The following is a 21,839-nucleotide window of genomic DNA, read 5'->3' as shown; positions in this document are numbered from 1 at the left end:
GTGCGTCTCACCCCCACCTCCAGGCCCTGGCAACAGCTGATCTGATTTCTACCCCCGTAGTGCTGTCTCTGCTCGCATCCTGATGAGTCAGACAGCACAGTCCTTGCGCCTGGCTCCTTTTACTAAGCACCATGCTTTTGAAATTCAGCCGCATTGTCAAGTGTATCCATGGTTTCCCTTTCAGGACTGTGTGGTATTCCACACTATGGTCATTGTTCCTAGTTTTGGCAATTACAGACACCACTGTTAAAAACATTGTGCATGGGTCTTTGTATAGTCATATATTTCATTTTTCTCAGTAAAACCCTGGAAATGAGATTGCTGGGCTGTATGGTAAATGCATGATTAACTTTGTAAGAAATTGCTATTATTTTGTGCATGCTCCCACCAAACACTATGTAAGAGTTCTAAGTGCCAGCACTTAATGCTGCCAAGTAAAAAAAAATTGGCCATTCTAATATATACGTAATTAGAAATTACTGCGCCTTTAATTTTCATTTCTCTAATGACAAATGATTTTGAACATTTTTCATGTGTTTGTTGGTTGCCATATTTAAGAAAGATCCTTTATGTGAAAAAAGTTATATTTTTATTTTTATTATTTAAGATATGGGGTCTCTCTATTGCCCAGGCTAGTCTCAAAACTCTTCCAACTCTTTCTACTCGGGTCTATAATATAATGCTGCTTTTTTTGGCAGGGAAATTGATCAAGTAGTTAAGAAAACTATAAGTATAGGTTCAAATAAAAGCTGACTTACCCCAAGTGGCATTAAATCCTACTACTTTTGGGAATAAATGGAGATCATTTGTTTGGGAAGTCACATATAAGGTACTATATTTTTCCTAGGTCAATACACATTTAAGAATTCTTTAACACATAAAAATTATAACAATATTGCACGAAGTTTGAAAAGAGGGAGAAAGACCTATTATCTTACCTTACAGTAACTCTTCAGTATTTCACTTTTGGTAGTTTTTCCATTTATGTTACAACAATTAACTCCTTTAAAAATAATTACAAAGCAATACAAGCTCAATGCAGAAATTACAGAAGCACAGAAACACAGACAAAAACTACCCTTAGTTTCACCTCCCAAAGACAACACACATTTGTATTGTAAGTTATCCTCACAGCCAACCCAATACCCGTCGAGCATTGAGGCAGGGTCAGAAAGGTGTGTCAGTGACCTGGCATTGCTCTGTTTAGCAAAGTCCACTCATTGAAATGGTTATCAAGGGTTTCTCATATGCCAGGCTCTCTGCTAAGTGCTAGCGATTCAGCAGTGAACAAGGAAAAGAGCTTACATTCTGGTGGGAGGAGGCAGGCAAATAAAGAAATAGACAGTGTCATGTGGTGGTGAGTACTAGGAAGAAAAACACAGCAGTGCCCATTGTGCCCAGGGCTGAAAGGCAGGCGAGGTATGCAGGCTGCTGCCTCTGCCGGGACTGCACACCATCTTCTGAGAAATCAGAATGACCAAGGCTAACATCGGAGGCAGACCCCAAGGACATATGGGCAGGATCAGATGCCAGGGTCTGACATCAGGGCCGTGAGTGAAAAGAGAGAGCCTCCACCACCATCTGCTTCCGGGAGTGCGAGCTTCGGAAAGCCACCTGTTACTCTAAAGCTTTAGTTTCTTCATCTAGAGAAAGGGTATAACAAGCCTATCTGATGTGGTTGCTGTGAAATTTTTAATAACAGAAACTGTAATTGAACAACTGACAGTGACAGAATCTGCCAAGGAATAGACAGAAACTATTCTGATGGTAATAACTTTAACACATTTATTTTCTTTTTAGAGACACGGTCTCCCTCTACTGCCCAGGCTGAGGTACAGTGGCACAGTCATGGTTCCCTTCACCCTTAAACACCCGGTCAAGAGTTCCTCCTGCCTCAGCCTCCAGTAGCTGAGATTGCAGGAGCATGCTACCACACCTAATTTTTTCCAAGATGGGGTCTTGCTATGATGCCAAGGCTGGTCTCAAACTCTTGGTTTCAAATAATTATCCCACCTCAGCCTCTCAAGCGTTCGGATTACAAATTTGTGCCACTATGCCTAGCTAATATTAATAATGTTTTAATCAGTGAAATTTATATTTATATCATCATTTTGGATTGTATGCCTAATTTTACCTTTATCATGCACAGACACACAAATCTATTCCTCAAACAGAGGAAAGCATAAGAAAAGATAAGCAATGACATTAAAAAAATATATATATATATGAAAATAAAGAGATTACTACAACCCAATAGGCAGCTTTAGCATAAAACAGCAAAGTCTCTATGGTAAGAAACAAAGGAGGTAAGCTGGAAAACACCCCACCACATGAGACTCGGCCATGTCCTGTTGGGCTCAGCGCTGCCCAGACACACAGACTGTGGTGGAAGGGGTGCCTCTTGCTGGTGGTCAAGGGAAATCCAGACCCCTGGCTGCCGACCACAGTCAGAGGACCCTTCTCTAGGGTACTTCCTGCCCTTCTGACATATTTGTGAAATGTGATTCATAGGTAATTGCTTTTCAAACCAAAATTGGAATAAGTGGCAGAGCCAGAGCCCCAGGAGACGGCACCTTGCTAAGATGTCAGTACCCTGCCTTTGCAGAGCGCCTCCACCACTGCCAGGACCAATACGCACAGGTAAAAACCCTCCTGATAGTGATGTTTGCAGCTACACGCTGAGTCCCTCCTTGAGGGCAGAGAACGCTATCCTCTCTTGGGTTCTGTTGGTTTTAATCTAGATAAAATAATTTATTTCACACTAGTCAAAATTAAAGTTTTGTTTTCTTTCTTTAAGTTGATTTGTACTATACATTTTCCTGACTTTTCTTCCCGCTAATTCTCAGGTTTCGATAAAATTGTGATTATCAGTCTATGAAAAATTCATGCTTAAATCATATACCTTGAAGGTTAAATTTCAACATCAAAAGAAGATAAGTGATTACTTTCACCTAGCTTATGTTGTAAAATGATCTAATTCAATTTGCTTTTTTCTAATATTAGCAAGAAGGATTAGAAATATTTCTTTAATAAAACATAACATAGAATAAGGAATTAATCTTCTGTTTTGCACTGTCGATTTAACCACAAAATAAGGTTAAGGTAATAGGAAGTTGTAACCTCACCGAGTGTATTACAACCTGTTTGAAGAAAAAATAAAATGAGCAAATTGAAGGTAGAGAGATCTTCATAGGACCTAGCCTTGGGAACGGCAAAGACCACCATCTTGTCAGTCCCCAGCAGGTCCGGTCGCTGTGAGCTGTGATCGACACGGGCAGGCTGCTGCCTCTGCCGGAGTGCACACCATCTTCTGAGAAATTAGAATGACCAAGGCTAACATCAGAGGCAGACCCCAAGGACATATGGGCAGGATCTTTTGATCAGACAAAACGAACCCATGTGTTAGACACATCCCACATCTGTGGAAGAGAGGATGAGTAAGAGCCTGAACTCCCAGGTCGAGGGGACTCCACGAGCCTATAAGGTGCACGCAAGGAGCTGGTGGGGGGACAACTCTGGACGTTTATACACTGTACTTCCAGAACTGAAGCAGATGTAAAATTATGACTTTGTAATTAACTATTTGGGAACTGTATTCATTTCAACGGAATATCATTTAAAGTGAGCCTGTGTTGTATTTAATGAGAAACATTTAATGAATGAAGGGAAAAAGGAAGATTTCAGATGGCATCTAATTTATTTTAGAAATAAAAACCTTTAAATCTTTCTGAAAAACACTTCAACTAGAGTAATTTAGAAATAAAGAGTCACCAACTTGTAAGTCCTCTGCTTCCTAAGATACATGCTATAAAATTGAAGGCATGAAGCCAGGGCTATCAGTGCCCCGCGTGCAGCCGTGTGGGGTGGCCCCACACAGACGCCCAGACACTACTGTGCAGTGAGTGGCAACTGGGAGGAATCTGGACTCGGAATCAGGTGCCCAAGTTAATAGTACTTTCTCACAGCAAAAGTAAGCCTAGACCTTTATTTTTGATAATTAGTAACAAATATGCAAAAAATATTTGTGGATGGCCCATGACACACATTTTACAGAACACAAAAATAAGACAGAATGTTTGTCCTTAGGAAATATTTAAAGAAGCTACGAAGATGAAATTAATCTTAACTCTCCTTTTCCCATGCAAATTCATTAATAATCGTATGTTAATTACATATCCCTTTCTATTTATTAAAGCAAGTCCCTACAGCCTTTTCTCTTTGTAAGCACTTTGAAAGAATCGTTACATATGTTTGCTTGAAAGTAGAAAAGTACTATTTCATAAATCATATTGTAATTAAACATTTTTACACATTCAGATTGGCTTAATTCCATTTGTTCAATTAATAATTGTGATTTAAAGTATTAATATATATTTCTAGCACATTCTGCTCTTTAACTTATAGAATTTTTTCCTTAATCTCTTCAGCATATTTGATACACTTACATGCCTGCATTTCTAAAATGTTTCTTTTTTTTTTTTTTCTTTTTTGAGACGGAGTCTCACTATGTTGCCCTTGGTAGAGATTAGTGCCATCACGCCTCACAGCAACCTCTAACTCTTGGGCTTAAGCAAGTCTCTTGCCTCAGCCTGCCACGTAGCTGGGACTACAAGTGCCCGCCACAATGCCCAGCAATTTTTTGGTTGTAGTTGTCATTGTTGTTTTAGCTGGCCCAGGCTGGGCTTGAACCCACCAGCTTCAGCGTATGTGGCTGGCACCCTACTCACTGAACTATAGGCGCTGAGCCTCTAAAATGTTTCTTGCTCCTTAAAGACAAGAGTTTGTCTCTTTTTTTTTTTTTTGTCCGTAGTAGCTTCCTGGGTGAATGAATTAGTGAGATGGGATTACATCCAAGGCCTGGTAAAGGGCACACCAGTGAACGTGTGAGTGCCCTCTGAAGCCAGCCTCCCTTAGTGGTCCTGCCACCTTCCAGCTGTGGGATCACGGGTAAGTTACGTAAGTATTCAAGGCTTTGGTTTTTTCACTTGCCAAATGCAGACAGCCTTCCAGGGCTTCCCACTGACACAGAACAGGCAAGTCAGCCTGGACTGAATCCTGGCCTGACTATTGTAGTCACTTGTGCATCCTCACAAAATTATTTGCCTGTCTGTGCCTCAGTTTCTTCTCTACAAAGTGGAGTAATAACAGCACCTACCATATAACATGTGAGGAGTAAATGAGTTAACACCTAGAACGGGACCCAGGACGTGTTCAATAAAATTTGTTATTACTAATAACAATTTTGGAGAAGATACTCCTAACAATAAAGTGGTTAGCAAAAAGAGGTTGTAAAATATTTTTCCTTAAAATAGATCTCTTAAAAAAAAAAAACAAAACCAGAAGAAAGCCACCTAGTTAAGAAAAGAAACAGAAAGGGGGACTTAACGACCTAAGTAAGAGTGACTCTTTCCTTCTAATAGGGGGAAGTAAGCTGCATATTTCACTAATTGAGATTTGTGATTAGTTAATTGAGAAAAGGAAGGGAAAAAACCATCAATTGTTTAAAAGGACAACAGAGAGAGAGAGGAGAGATAGATATACAAAGAGAAGAGCATTTACTGGATTGAGTGCCAGAGTCACAGACGCCATCGCCTCTGTCAGCGTCTGCTAAGGGAAGGAGACTCCACTGGGGAGAGGCAACTATTTGGACTTCAACATCAACGGGACCAGGATTCTGATTTTTAGCACATGCAGTCAGAACTGGTGCAGGAAACCAGGAGAACACACACCTTGAGTAGAGTGCGGTGGCAATGCCACTTGGAAGAGGGCAGGGGACACAGCAGGAGGGATGACACTGCGCAGCTCTGACACCAGGAGCACGGAGCATGGAGCGCTCCACTCTCAGGGCAGATCGTGTCCCTTAGTTACCTACACTAAGGATTCACGCCTTTGAAAAGTCCAAACAAAACACCTTCTTGACTGTGTGATCAAAGTGTGACGCAGGCATTCAGGGGGCTGTGCTAACATAAAAGGCCCTGAAGTTGAAGCAAAATTTGGCTCAGAGAACAAAGGAATTGGAGGCAACCTCCAAGGTAATACAATCCTAATTTTCTCGTTTATCAGAAAGTAACTCATAGAGGGAATAAGCAGTTTTCCAAGGACACAGTGCAGGCGGGATGAGAATTCTCCTGGGCCCTGTGCTTTTTCGTTCTGTTTGTTTTTTGAGATAGAGTCTCACCCTGTCACCCTAGGTAGAGTGCCGTGGCGTCACAGCTCATAGCAACCTCTAACTCTTGGGCTTAGACGATTCTCTTGCCTCAGCCTCCCAAGTAGCTGGGACTATAGGCACCCACAACAATCCTGGCTATTTTTTGTTACAGTTTGGCTGGGTTTGAACCTGCCACCTTCCCCACTGAGCCACAGTTGCCACCTGGCCCTATGCTTTGTTTAAGAGTGTTTATATCCTATGATTCTGGAAAATTGAGCGATTTATTCCAGAAAGAAATTTATATCACAGAAACTTCCTTCCCCGCTGAGTTCTTCCAGCATAGCTCTTCCTTAGTTGTTCACAAAAGACTTACCAGATAGTTCAAGGCACCATTTTCATTTATTAAGAATGAAGAGATCCCAAGATTGAATTAAGAGTATAGAGATCAATTTTTTTTTTTTTTTTGGAGACAGAGTCTCACTGTGTCACCCTTGGCAGAGTGCCGTGGTGTCACAGCTCACAGCAACCTCCAACTCTTGGGCTTAAATGATTCTCTTGCCTCAGCTTCCCAAGTAGCTGGGACTACAGGTGCCCGCCACAACACCCGGCTATTTTTTGTGGCAGTTGTCATTGTTGTTTAGTTGGCCTGGGCCAGATTTGAACCTGCCACCCTCAGTGCATGTGGCTGGCGCCATAACCACTGTGCTATGGGTGCCGAGCCAAGAGTATAGAGATCAATTTTAAGACCACACGAAGTCCTCCTGGTGTGGTTAAATCGTAGACACTGAAGCCAGCCTCAGTTCTGAGAACAGGGCTCTGACTTCTCTCCAATTACATTTTGTGCAAAAGTCCACATTTTCTGTGCCTATCACAACTTACAAACTGCTCTTCCAACTGTGACTAAAGTTTTCTTCTTTCCATAACAGCCAAAGAAACACAGGTATAAAGGCACCCACCATGCCCAGGAGTGTGGCAGGCAGGGAGGCTCTTGCGGTGGGGTCACTCACAGCCCTGCCTTGGGTTAGAGACACACTGCTACATGTCACACTTACCTGGAGCCAAAAGGGAACAGGCAGACTGTGACTGTCAACGGGGACCTAAATTCCTAAGGTTCTCTGGAATTCTCACATGGAAAGCCATTCAGGCCACGGCATGAAGGGAATCACGCCAAACACACCAGTCTCTAGGCTACAGCTCCATGCATATGGACAAGGCAGGAAGGATTATATTAAGTTTTGAGAAAAATAAATAAGTAGGTCATGCACAGTGGCTCACACCTGTAATCCTAGCACTCTGGGAGGCTGAGGCAGTTGGATTGCTTCAGCTCAGGAGTTTAACACCAGCCTGAGCAAAAGTGAGACCCTGTTGCTACTAAAAATAGAAAAACTAGCCAAGTTTTGTGGGGGGCACCTATAATCCCTGCTACTTAGGAGGATTGCTTGAGTCCAAGATCTGAGGTTGCTATTATGATGCCATAGCACTCTACCCAGGTGACAGAGTAAGACTCTGTCTCAAAAAAAGTGAAAAATAAAAGGTGTGTTTTGGGTATCCTAATACAGTTTTCTTAACAACAGAAATAGCTGGAATGTAAATATAGCAAAGCAATGTAAGGCAAAGAAACAATGCTATGTCGTAGCACTAAAAATGCTTAAAAATCTTTCAGAAGAAATCTTCCAAACATAAGACAATATGCTCGTAACTTCACTGTCCAAACTGTAAAGTACTATAAACAGAAAGATCAGATTTTCTAAGAAATTCCAGGTAAAAGCAGAGAAGGTGTCTGGGCCTCACAGGTGGATTTGCTAAACAGTGCAAATGCTGGAGAAAGCGCTCCGGCTTCCCTGCAGGCAGCCCGACCCGCTGTGGGTGGCCTGCTGCCGCTCCCCGGTGGGCACTCACTGCCTTCATCTGGAACATTCCTGGTATTTTTAGAAGTGAGAAAACTCTGGGTATTGTGCCAGATCATCTCATTCTCCCTAAATTATCCATTAATGTCTAATTTAAATAAATAAAACATAAAGAAGGTGCTATATTCAAATGTCTTATTAATACATGATTTAGAAAACACCCCCTACCTCCGATTAGAAAACTTGATGGAAAGACCATCCGTGTATATGACAAAACCCGCGTTGCAGGCAGGGTTCTGGGCAGGCCCACTGTTCTACTCTTCTCTCATCTTCCTTTTTGAAAGGCATGCATCCACTCCAGGCTTTGTCCCATCTCCTAAGACTCAGACTGGTGAGGTCTGTTAACCTCGGGGACAAACTGAGAGAGACAACCCAGGTGACACCTTCTGAGCCCTGAGCTCCTGGTTCTGAAGGTGGTTACTGAGTCAGAACACAAAAGGACAGAGCCCAAATTTTACATCAGAAGCTTTCTGAGGATACAGCTTGTGTTTTTCTCTTAACAAGCATGGACTCCCTCACAGAGACAGGGTCTGCTCCTTTATTAACACCGTGTGTAGGAAGAGCACTCGCTGCGGGGACGGACGCACAGACGCTGAATGAACAGGGACTATGATTATTCTTCCCATCATTACCAGCAACTAAAGGACTGCAGGCTTGCATTAACCTCACAATCAGTCAGGTAACAAATAATGGACTCTTACAATATGTTTATAGTATTAAAATATTGAAGGACTAAAGTATTAATGAAATTTCTACAACTTACTGCAACGCATTTTGGAGAGTTTTTTCTTTTTTACCTTGTGGTCCATACTGGCTCATCTGTGGACCGTAAGTCCCACTTGAGTTACTCTGCTGAAAGCTACTGATTCCAGGATGCATCTGGCCTCCAGGAGAAGGATGAGGCGACATGGAGGGTCCAGTCTGCTGAGGTCCATACTGAGACATCTGCGGGTTTCTCTGAGTGCCTGCCATAAACCCTAAGTGGGAAATAAATAGAAAAATACAAATGCAGGGGTTCAAAACCTCTGTGTACACAAAAATGAGAATGGAATTGAGTGGAAGGTGGAAGGGGTCGAAGGGTGGTATCAGGAGATTCTCCTTTAGAAACATCTACAGACATTACAAACTAGAAGGGAGGGTCTGGGAGGGCAGCATGTGGCCACCCTGGTCCTAAACCTGAATTCTCAGGAGAGTTCCAGAGAACCCAGTGGACTGTGGACTTGAACTAAGGAAATGGAGAAGGGGAAAAAAGGCATGTAGGCTTAATCTTTCTTATAGATGAATAAGGAAAGAGCAAGAGCTGCTGACACCTCACCCCGATAGTGGACAGCTGTGCACACCCCCTCGGAGCCTGTGCTCACCTCCTGATCACTGGAATGCAAGTCCCTGGTCACTCAAAAATCCTGCTCCTCCAGCCCACAGCAGCACCCAGCTCTTTCCTGCAAAGGGTTGGTTTTCTCCCCTCTGGTCTCCTAGAGTAGCCTGCACATCTCTGCCCACCTGATTCGTACTGTCCCTTACAGGTAAACTGACAACTGGAGGGGTTGACTTGTATCCATCCACTCTTCCCCGGCAGAACCTGTGGCTTCCTCTCTCAAGCCTGTCCTGCTCGGGGCCTCCCGACCTCCATCCGCAGCACTGCCAACTGCCCCCCTGACCCGGTCCTGTCAGAGCAGGGGAAGTCCAGGCACGGCTCCTCCTGCCCACACTGAGGAGGCCTCACTGGCCCTCCGTGCCCCCTTCCTTACTGTCTTGCTCCTTTGGGTTCGTTTCCCACAAAGCTGCCAGAATTATCTTTCGGGAATGAAAGGCAATTGGAACATATCCCTCTACCGAATAAAATCCTTCAAGCTTTCCCACCAGAGACAGGATCAAATGCAAACATGTGACTTGGCCTCTGGCCTCTGAAGTCTCAGTGGCCTGCCCCATTTCCTCTGCTCTCTCCCCCTCTGACCTCTGCAGGTCCATGGCCTACTGAGCTCCTAGAAGACAGCATGAAGCCCCTTTCCTAGAATGCCGTCACCTGCCCTCTGTGCTGTGGTTCCTTGTCATCCTTCAGGTCATCCTTCCCTGACCACCCAATCTGAGGCTGTACCAAGCCTTGCTTTTTGTCACTTACCTTTCTTCATGGCATTTTTCATAAAACTGTAATCATTTTATTATTGACCCACTTACCATCTATCTTTCTTCTCTACTAAGCACCACCAGAGTTAGGACCAGCTAGGGTCACTGCTGTATCCGACGTGCCCAGCAGAGTGTGTGGCACATAGCAGTATTTAGCACAATACAGTAAGTGCTTCGTGGGTAGAGATTTCAAAGGGAGAAAGAAAATGTACCTTTATAGTTTGAGGAGCTACAATGTCAGGTGCATCCACGTCTGAGGAGTTCAGGCACATACAAGTGAGAATGTCAGCCGAGTGCCCCCAATCAGTACATGGGTCTATGCTAGCAAATGTGCATACTAACAAAGGCGGTTTGAAAACCAACTCCCAGAACCCAGGAGTTCACACGGTGAGAGCACTGGTGTTACCAGGTGAAGCCTCTGGGTGGACAGTGGACAGGTTTCTGCCTGCTCAGATACCCCGGGGCAGTAGCTTCCAAAGAAAAGTCTACTGAGGCAGGCAGAGGGCATGGTAATAGCTGGGTCTAGGGCCGCTTCCATCTAGGGCAGCGGTTCTCCACCTGTGGGTCGTGACCCACAGGGACTGATTAAAGGGCTACAGCATTAGGAAGATTGGAACCACTTATCTAGGGGGTTAAACAGCACATCATATTTATAAAGACAGTGGCGTACATTTCAGTAAGGGAAAACAGAGACCTTCTGCCATTCCTTTTAAATAGACAGAATAAAAGTAAGTAGAGCTATTTCTTATTATGTTATTTACTTTACTTATAAAGATAAGCTTTTGAAATTGGACTCAGTTGGCAGCTCCCAGATATAAATCATCATAGAAACGTTTGCTTTTTCAAATCTGGAAACAAACAGAAATCAGAGTACTAAAATTACTACAAATGACTGCATCTTAAGATGTTACATGAAATATTTATCTAAGCCTTACTATAAAATTCTCTAGAGTTTCAGATAGGGTCCTGTTTAATAAAAAATGTGTTTCAATTCTAAATCATGTGGTTCTTCTCCCCCTTACTTACTTTAAGGAGAATGACTGCTTTTTCTTCACTAGTTCAGGAAAACAACACAGGTCTTTTAATTAGCATTAAATTTCACTTCAACCAGGAAGGTGTCAATGCCACAGGATTCAGAACATCTTAAAATTTACTATCTCCCCAAGTTACTCTGGGCCTCTTCAACATTTGCCATGGGCTTAATGTTTAATCAAATTGAGTTCTCAGAATTCTTACCTGGGCAAGTTATTTCTTTATTTCTATTTACTTAGTCCACAAAAATGTCTGTCATGTTCCACCTGAACTGTCTCAGTTATTAGTTGCATTCTGCATAAAATCCAGTTCAAAAGTAGGTGAAATCCTAAAGCTAACTCCAATGGATGATGTCATGGCATCAAATTCCCATGACTCAGGGTCAAGGTTCTACAGGTCTGGAAACCACCTGTTTACATAGAAATTAAGACCAGAAAGCTAATTTTTCTCTTTGTATGCTTAATGGCACCACAAAAAGGAGCCTCCAGAATTTTTTTATTTTTTTAATTTGGTAAGACTCAACCCTTTCCCTATGTTCTCTAAAACATGAAAGGAACAGGTGGTTCTACCATTCTAACCCACATCATCTAATGGCAGTCAAACAGGAACAGAAGGCCTTGAGCACCTAGACAACGGTGTGTCAATGCAGATCAGAGTCTCGCACACAAACAAATATACTGTAGTGAGTACAGAATCCAGCTAACTGTGTGGCTTCAGGCAAATCCTGATTTCTCTGAGCCTCAAATTCTTTCATATGAAAATGAAGATGAGGTTCCTGTAAGATCAACTGAGACAGTACGTGAAATGTTCTATAATCCATAATGTGATATACAAAAGTAAGACGTTAGGCTATTAGTTTTCTGGTTTATAAACTGCTAAGAGTATCTCTTAACTCCTGGATACCTCACATATTCAGATGTTTCCAACTAGAATGAACAAGCTAGTTTTTATTCTGACATCTGCTTCTTATCTAAATATCTGGAACTCATAACTCCAGTACTTGTGTAATTGTGTAAACCCTAAAGGGCTGGAAAGGCCTCCCATCCCATTTTCTATCACAGAGTTCCCGTCGCCAAAGGCAACAGGTTTCCAATGTATGCTTTCAGAGATGTTTTATCATCCATGGTTGCGTTTCATTCTGTATTTTTCTTATCATGAGTAAATCTGAACAGTGCTTAATAGCTGTTTTCATTGTTGTTTCTAGAATCGTTTATACGATTTCCTATAGTTCTACTGGTCACTCTCCCTTGACTGTGTGTACTTCCTCTTGCAGACAGATACGCCTGCTGTTGCCCAATAGTTGCCAGGCTCACCAGAGTTTCCTTACCAATCATGGAAATGTGGTCTTGTACTTTGCGTAATACTGGCACAGGCCTTACGTTGCCGTAGCAGGGAAGGGTGTGATCTGACTTGCATTATAGAAAGCTAATTCTACTGCCACAGGAACCTTGAAGAAAGGACTGAAGGACAGAATGTTTAAACATCAGGAGATCAGATAGGAGGGTAGGTAAGTGATATACAATGCACAAACATATCTAAATGCCAACAGATTCTAATTATATAATACATAATTATGTTTTTAATGATTACTGGATATTGACATAATCTTCTAAACAAATTGATGAAAAATGAGAAGATAGATGCTAGCTAAAAGAGAAGTATATTTCTATTTTTTATACTAAATGTAGAAACTATACATGCCTATTATTTATTTCTTTTTGACCTATAAAATGGGGACCATCCTACCTAACTCCTTGGGTTGTTGCCTGCATTAGGTGAGATAATAAATGTCAAACACTCATGAAGAGGCCTGGCATCCAGGACGCTTTTAAGAAACAGTAGCTGCTAACTACTATTACACACTCAACAAAGTGACTCAGAACAGGCAGTGTCACAAGAGCACTGAGCTGGGACGGGAGTCCTGGCCCCCTGTTCCTGCTGTGCAAAACTCACCAGTAACTTAACATTTGTGGCCTCAGTTTCCTCACTGGTTAAAAGAAGCGGGACTGGTGCTCACTGGTTGTAAGGGCATTCCTAACTCTAGTTCTCTAGGATCCTGGTTTAAACATTTTTTCGTTTCCTGGAAAAATATAAATCAGGTCTATAATTTCCACCTGTATTTCGTTGAGGGCAGACTTATTTTTCTATAATCCTTATTTTTGAAGGAAATACATTTTTAAATGTTTCCCTCCAAAATCAGATTTCAACAAAGAACTACCAAATAGGTATCTGTAGTGATGTATTTATTTGATCACATTTTGCCTCTTTTATGACGTTATTGTGAGAGAGCAGCTTATAGCAGAGTTTGAGAATAGCTAACTGACAGCTGAGAGACTCCAGCTGCATTTTTTCTGAAGCTGAGTTTAGAAAACCAAACTTTCTAGTAAGGGAAATTTAGAAAGTGTAAAATGAATTTCCTATACATTATGAAAGCATATTGAGTTACTAAATGTATATAAGTTATGGAATTATATGTCCCAAGTAAATATCTAACATGGGAAGATTCATACGTTGGACAAAGCACGAACTTTACATTATATAAAGTACTGTAGAAATTTCATATGAAAATGTAATTCATGTATTTCCTCCATAAGGTAGATCCATTAGAAGAATCTTTATAAGTGAATTTGCTATTTTTGATTTTTGCAATACATGCACATATAGTCACAAGCACTTGGAGTATCACATTTCAAATGAAAAAAAGCCATATTTCTTTTATGAAAAAATCAGAGCTGGGCAGTGCCTGTGGCTCAAAGTAGTAGGGCGCCAGTCCCATATGCTGGAGGTGGCAGGTTCAAACCCAGCCCTGGCCAAAAACTGCAAAAAAAAAAAAAAAAAAAAATCAGAGCTGCCCGTCAGAGAGAAAAAACTTGAAGCAAAAGCTACGTCCTCAGAGAGGCAGTACAGTAGAGGACTAGGAGAACACGCCCACACTCTGGATCTCTCTGGAATCAGACGTGGGTTGGAGGCTGCTCTGCCTGCTCTGCAGGACCCACAGGCTCTTTTGTATGAAATGGTGAGTGCATTTCTTGCTCTGCCTTACAGGACTGTTCTGAGAGACAAATAGGAAAAATGCACGCAAGAGTGCTTTGCTAAACTCAAAACACCATGAAAATGCCACACAAAGGCATTACTATCGCCTTCATAGCGATTCTATGAGCCCTTTATTCATTGTGTGAGTTCCAGTCTAAGCTATCACACTGGTAACTCAATCCACAATAATGTTACACAAATCTCCTCCCAGCATGCCCCAATTGTACTCTAGCACTCATGGAATTGTGGTACAAACAAGAGAATACCCGTATCTTTAAAAAAAAAAGCAAAAGATTTGTAATCCTTGCCTTCCAGGAGCTTAAAATTTATTAGTCAAACAAAAATAAAGCTTTCCAACAGGAAAAACGATAAACTAAAATTATGAGGCAGCTTATGATTCCATCTAGGGTACAGAACAGTAACATCTTAGTCAACTGGATGTCACTTCCTTTCCCTTTCATTTGCTAATGGTTCATGAGGTGCCAGGTGCAGGGCAATGTGCTCAGGCCACTGTGTTCCTCGTGGACCTGAGGAGGGAGGGAGGGAGGGACAGACATCCAACAAGTAACTCAAATCCATGATGAGGATAATAAAGGAAGCACAGGTGCTGTGACTCTCAGGAGAAGACCCAACTCAGACTGTGGAGGGAGGAAGCTTTCCTTCAAGTCTGAGCTGAGACCTGAACCATGTGTGGAAACAGCCAGAACCATCTGTGGAAATCTGCCCAGGTGGCATCTTAAAGCTCCACTGTGATGGAAAGATGGAAAGATGTCTGACCCAAAGATGTACAACCCACTGTACGTACTCAGAAGCTAAAGATCCTGCATTCAGCTAAGTCCTAAGAGCTTGCTGGAGTACACTTTTATTTGGTTGGTTTAACGCCATAACCCTTACCTAGCCCAATTACTAAGTGTCAACCAACAACCATCCACACCATGGAACAGCTGTGTGGACCTGCACAATCCCTGTCCTCTAAGCCACAGGCACTCCTGTCCGTGTCCCATTCTTACCGGCTCTCCTCCTCTCAGAAGCAGAGGCGTGTGTCCGGGCCTGGTGCCTCATGTGGGCTCTGAACCCCTCCTTTCTTATCTCTCAGGGGTCTGTCAGTAGTGTGCATTCAAAAACGTCAATGACTCTTGACTGCTTATGAGTGAAGGCCAAACTTCTCAGGTCAGCACACAGTCTTTTCAACATCTGGCCCAACCCATGTCTCTCGCATGACCCTGGACACGTGGCCACCATGGTGCGCCTATCACTCGAGCCCTGTGCTCCCAACAGGCCTGCTTCAGACCTGCACATCTCAGCACACACAGTCACTTAGCCAATAGGTACTAAAGGCTCTCATACTCCAGGCAAGGTGCTGGTCCCTGGTCTAGCAAGAGGAGGTGACATTTAATGAGTGCATTATGAGCTAACAAGCTTTGTTCATTATTAGCCTATTTAAGCTTCAAACCAATCTGAAGACTGTGAGGCTCACAGGGGTTAACTGGCTGAGGCCACTTTCAAACATTTTTTTTTAACCACAACTCAATATTTGAAAGACATATTTTATATCATATGCATATGTGATTATATGTTTATACATACACGACACACACACACACACACACATTTTGCAAAACCGTGTTTACTCTTACTCTGATTTTCAGTGGGAAAAAAATCTATAAATGCAAAGTGCACCCTGAACAACGAGCTGCCAAGCTGCGCCCTCCTCCCATCCCCGACATGTTGTGACCAGGTGCGCCCTCACGGCCACACACCTGCGCAGGCCGGGGCTCTCCACTCTTCACGGCTCCGGCTCATGCTACCTTCCAGGACATTCATTGGCCTTCATACACTGTGGGATAGCAGTGATCACCCCGCTTATCATGGTCTTTGTGCGACTGTCTTTCTCCAGACTGGGAGCACCCTCTCTCCTCTGTCCAAGATGCCTGGCACAGAGGTGGAACCAAAGGCATGTGATTTTAGTGAACAATAAAACATCTTCCTTCAGAACCCATTTACTGTCACTTTACAGAAGCAGCTTAATAAATCTGATCATCTGGTTCTTCATCTCATGGTGTATTCAGAGGATCATTTCCAGGAAGGAAGACAGCTACTTGGGGAAGGGCCATTTTGAATAGGAACACCTGACAGCTGATAGTCAGGCAAAGAAGAAAAAAGATTCTACCAGGTCAGAAAGCACAAATATTCCCACCACCTAAGTCTCTGTCAGCTGTGTCCATTCTGTTCTTTTACACCACCACAGTGCAGCCCTGAGCAGTGTGGGCTCTGCAGTCCGAGGGCCTGGCCAAATTCTGGCTTCACCATTTGGTTGCTGGGTAACTTGGGTCAAGTTAGTTAACTGCCTTGCCCCAGTTTCCTCTTCTGAAAAATGCAAGTGACAATTGAACATACCTTGTAAGACTAAATGAGAGTATGTGTAAAGCACATCAATCAGCACCCGCACACACTAGAGGCTTAAGAAGTGACAGTTACTATTTTTTACATTATTCCTCATACAACCCACCTTTTATTTCCTGCCTGAATTATTACAAGTTTCCAAACTAATCTCTTTTGCCAAGTTTCCCTACAAACCATTCATCAATGAAAATGCTGAGAAGTTCTTGGATGGTAGGTAATTCCTGGAGACCCAATGCCATGCCTGTGTGCCTCATGGCAAGCAGCCCCAAGGCCCTCCACTCAGGCATACATGATCCTGAGACTGGGCCTGCCGGTCCCATGCCTCCTCACCCACAGCCATCTGGAGCTGAGGGATAGCCTGCCTCACTTAGATCACTATCCAGACAGCACTGCCCCTTTCCACATGACTGGTTCCAGGCATAACTGGCCAGCCAGGTTATTTGGCTTGGAAAAGCTAGGCTTATCAGTTTCAGGCTACTCAAGCAACAGCTACGGTACTGATTACCTCTGAGCAGCCTAAGACTCAGTGTATATCCTTTGTGATCTGGCAGATTCCCCAAAGTTGAGAGAGAGAGAGAAAGAGAGAGTGAGAAAATGAGAGAAAGAATGAGGGTCTGATCCCAAGATCAAGTGTCAAGTGCCAGAACAGACTCTCAGCGGAAAGAGGCAAAGATCTTGACTTCTGTTTATCAACATCTCCCATACCAATGACAATGACTAGCTTGATAGCCATCTATGGAATGGATGAATCAATCAATCCATTAGCGTTTCTTTGCAGGGTTTAAAGGAAGGCCAGGGTCTGAAATAAGAAGATCACTCTCGCCATAGCTGTAAGGAAGAACACCCAGGACTGTGGCCCAAGGTGAAGGGTCCTGCTGTTCAGACAGGCCTTCTCCCTGAGCTCTGAGACTTGTGTAATAAAAGCCCAACTGAGGGCAGGCTCATTTCAATTACCCGGTAGAGGCTAACAATTTGTCCTAAAGTTCATTCTAAAGGTACATGGTGTGAATTTAGACATTTGATTACAATTCGATCATTGTTGGAATTCCATGTTCTATACACGTCAGAGACGCAGATGAGACCCATGGCGGCTGCTGGGACCCTTTCTGGAGTCACATGGTTTGCACTTTTAAAGGACTGTTTTATTTAGGGTCATTCTTACATGGATAATAATGACAGTATCAATGAAAAATTCCTACACACCCATTCTGTTACATGGCAGTTGTAAGTACTGTTAAGCGTTAAGTCTAGGAAAAACGCTACTTCTGTTTATGTTAATAGAGAACCGTATTAAAGACCAGTGGTTCTCAACCTTCCTAATGCGGCGACGTATTTTCGTTGTTATAAAGGGGTCACAACCCACAGGGTGAGAACCACTGATTAAGACTAAACCAAGGTATATTTCTTTTTATCAATTAAAAAAAAAATCCCTTTGTTGCTTGCTTGGAAAACTGGCCTACCAAAGAATTAGCATTTCTAAAACATTTACTATATTACTGTTTGATAAATGAGTTTGAGACCTTTCCAATTTTTTTGTTACTGTCCTATTAGTGATTTGCTTAGTGGATATTTTTCCTAGTTTAAAAAAATGCTATATATGATTCTGTTATTTGTAAAAAAAATTTATAAAAAAGAAATTTTAAAGCGGCTGATATGCAGTCATCATGAACAGATCATTCACCCTATAAGAAACAAAACAATGCCATGTATTTTTATGCAGTAGGAATAAGGAAAAATTCTTCTCTGGACAAAGATATAACTTATACATTACAAGCAGTAAAAAATTTTACAAAACAGAATGAAATTATATTTAATTAACAAAATAAAGTTAGGCTTGGTACCTGTAGCTTAGCAGCTAAGGGGCTGGCCACATATACCAGGGCTGGTGCATTCGAACTCAGCCCAGGCCTGCCAAACAACAATATAACAACTACAACAAAAAAATAGCTGGGCCTTGTGGCAGGCGCCTGTAGTCCCAGCTACTTGGGAAGTGGAGGCAAGAGAATTGCTCAAGCCCAAGAGTTGGAGGTTGCTGTGAGCTGTGACGCTATGGCACTCTACCGAGGTGACATAGTGAGACTTTGTCTCAATAATCAAAATGTTGAAGGATAATATAAAATTGATTTAAGTAAAAAAAGTAAAAGCAAACCCAAGAAATTTCAGAAACTAGAAGGAACTGTAACATGGATTTTTTTTTTTTTTTTTGTGAGACAGTCTCACTATGTTGCCCCCGGTAGAGAGCTGTGGCGTCACAGCTCACAGCAACCTCCAACTCCTGGGCTTAACCGATTCTTTTGCCTCAGCCTCACAAGTAGGTGGGACTACAGGCGCCCACCACAACACTCACTATTTTTTGTTGTTGTAATTGTCATTGCTGTTCACCCGCCTGGGCCAGGTTCGAACCCGCCAGCCCCGGTTAGTGGCCGGCACCCTAACCACTGTGCTACAGGCACCTACTCTGCAACATGGATCTTAGCTTCCCACATGTGCTCTGTTCTTCATCGTGGGACACAACAAATTCTGTGATGTAATATTAGAGACTTCAAATCCTGCTGGAAAAATGTGTTAAGCAAAAAGCCCAAATCATCATTCACCCTATCTACAAAGGAGAAAATAGCAAACAGAAAGAGCTTGCCCAGGCTAAGGCAGGAGAGCACAGACCCAGTTACACAAGAATTTAAAAATTTCTTCATCAAAGGCCTCTCTTCAGCTAGCAGAGAGCTATAGCACTGTAGGATACCACTAAGATGTCCCAGGTTCTATAAGCCACCCAAAAGCAAAACACATTCTTCCTTTGGCATGTGGACGATTTATTTTCATGTTGGCATCTGTTAAAAATTCAGAGTAACTGCCTTGCTCCTTCAAGCCAGTTCAGTAAAAGCTGCCTCACCACGTGTGAAATCACGGTCACATACACCACCTCAGCAGAGTCTCCAGCGAGAAAGACAGAGCCATTTCTCTTCACGAATAGGTGTCAGCTTCGCATTTGGAAAGAAAAATAGATTTTAAGAAATATTCTTGTTACATTTTAATATCTTCAGTGTTTATTTGCCTGCCTGCCTTTCTTCACAACATGAGTTGCTTTGAGGAAGACAGAAACTAATGACCCGTTCAAGGCTTTGCCCAGGCCCCCCGTGCTCCACCAGCTGTGCTATTAGGTTAGCTGACAGAGTTGCTCCCTCTTCCTTCCTTGCTTGCTGCTGCGGCACCCCAAACATGGAGGGGCACACAATAACATCTAAGCTGTCCCTCTCCACCCCACACAACCGTCTCAGCTACTGACATTATCTATCACTGGGTAAGTGAGACGGGGAGGGATACCCAGACGGCAGATGGGGGCAAAACAGCCAGTCTTAAACCTTGTTAAGTTTTAGCTGCAAAAGCTGGCTTCAGTGATGAAGGCAAAGACAATGTATTTATGTCACTAATGACTAGAAGACACAAAGAAACTATTTTTCAAGGCTTTTAACCCAGGTCCCACCAGAGGGACCTCATGCTTATGCTTACTATCACTATTGCCACAGTGCTTTAAAACTTCTAACCTCAGATACAAAAATCTCATTTGATTGCGCAATTAATCTATGGACACTAATCCTCCTTTTACATCTGAGGACGCAGAGATTCAATGAACTGTCCAAGGTCACAAAACTAGTTAATGGCAAAGCTTACAACTAAATCTTCTGGTTTCAAAGCCCCTGGAGATTAAGAGGAGAAACAGCAGGTAAAATACGGGGCACTGGAGCTTTGAAGCTGATTGGACCATGGTCCTTGCCCTGACACTGCTCAGTCCCAGAGACAGTTCATGGGGCCTGCACCTCCCCCCCCCCCCCCCCCACCGCTGGGCTACATTCAGACTGCACATAACCCACAGGGGACAGCACAGTGACGAGCTGGGTTTCCTTCGTTCAGCAAACACTGGCTCTACAAGGCACGAGACCCACAACCTGCAAGGTTGGTAAAAGACAGGTGAGAAGCCCCCCGTGGAGCGCAGCTGAGGTTATGTGGGTGACAAAAGTGTTCCGGCTAGAAAGAAAAATTTGTAGTTTATATAAAGATCCCAAGGGATATTCAGCATGGCAGGAGACCTTCAGCATGGTGAGGTAGACCTGAGAAGCAGGGCAGACCAGAGGAGGCTCAATAAAGAAGGGCAGCTCCATGCAGCCATCACCCAGAGTCAAAGGCAAGCTGCTGATGGAACCCAGGAGGGGAATGATACGACCTACCCAGCCCAGGAAGATCATTCCAGACGTGGCATGGAAATGGGACTGGAGGGGCTCAAGGATGGGAACAGCTTAGGGGGCTGGCCTGGACTTGGGCAGTGACAATGGGTACTAAGAAAAGGGGGGAGGCCTGGGAACTACCTCGGGAGAAGAATCAGAAGAACTCGGTGACTAATTAGTTTAGAGCACATGTGGGAGAAAAAGGCACCAAGGATGGCTTCTCGTTTTCTGGCTTGGGAACAAGGGCAGATACTGCTCTTTTGTCCAGGCAGGGAACACACAAGTAACAGGAGAAAACGTGCTGTTATAAATCAGCGTGTGCAATACACAAAGCTAAATTTACCTAAGATCCAGATGCTCTCAACACTTTCACTGAGGAATAATGAGCCAATTACAATGACTGTTAATTATTAAAAACACACTTTAACAGGCAAGTCAAAAAATATATATGTAACAAAACTATGCTTCTTTTAAAATATTCTAAAATTTAGACTGATGATTCCTTAATGAATATAAACAGACTTTTATGGTGTATGATATTTGTTTTCTTAGCTTTTTGATGAACATGTTTCTGTACAGCAGACTTAAAAGAAACTTAATGATAAAAATTAACCTAAGTCCTATACTATTATTTCCTTCACTATGGACTAGTCCATGATTCGGCCCAGAGGCAGAGATCTGAGGCTGAGAAAATTAGATAGAGCTTTCTAGACTAAAGTCCAGAGATTCTGTTTTGTATAAAACCTCTCATTTGAGTTTATTTTCATCTTTCATAGATAATAAAAAAAGGATCCTCAATTAGGAGCAGAGGCTAAATCAACTGCTTGTGGGGGTGGGGTGGATTGTCAAATCCTTGCCACATCGACCCACTGTCCTCACACAGTATGTGAGAAGTGACAGACTTTCTCTTTAGAACTAGACAAGGTAGATTCAGAGAACCTTTTCTGACAACCAGTATATCCTATGAAACAT

The 21,839-nt window shown here is 42.8% G+C and overlaps 1 protein-coding gene across 9 annotated transcripts in view; it reads right to left on the bottom strand.

Annotated features, from left to right (window-relative positions):
* Window positions 1–21,839, bottom strand: part of ARID1B (AT-rich interaction domain 1B) — a 420,254-nt gene that overhangs the window by 66,084 nt on the left and 332,331 nt on the right. For 8 of the 9 annotated variants that reach the window (XM_053590570.1, XM_053590575.1, XM_053590567.1 and 5 more), the window contains one exon: window positions 8,853–9,032. The exons of the other annotated variant lie outside the window; for it this stretch is intronic. In XM_053590570.1, the coding sequence (XP_053446545.1) occupies window positions 8,853–9,032 (180 nt within the window). The remainder of the gene's footprint in view (window positions 1–8,852; window positions 9,033–21,839) is intronic. 9 annotated transcript variants of the gene reach the window in all.

The sequence above is a fragment of the Nycticebus coucang genome, chromosome 5 (assembly GCF_027406575.1).
Source record: "Nycticebus coucang isolate mNycCou1 chromosome 5, mNycCou1.pri, whole genome shotgun sequence".
Lineage (NCBI taxonomy): Eukaryota > Metazoa > Chordata > Mammalia > Primates > Lorisidae > Nycticebus > Nycticebus coucang.
This window is presented reverse-complemented; position numbering and strand designations above follow the sequence as displayed.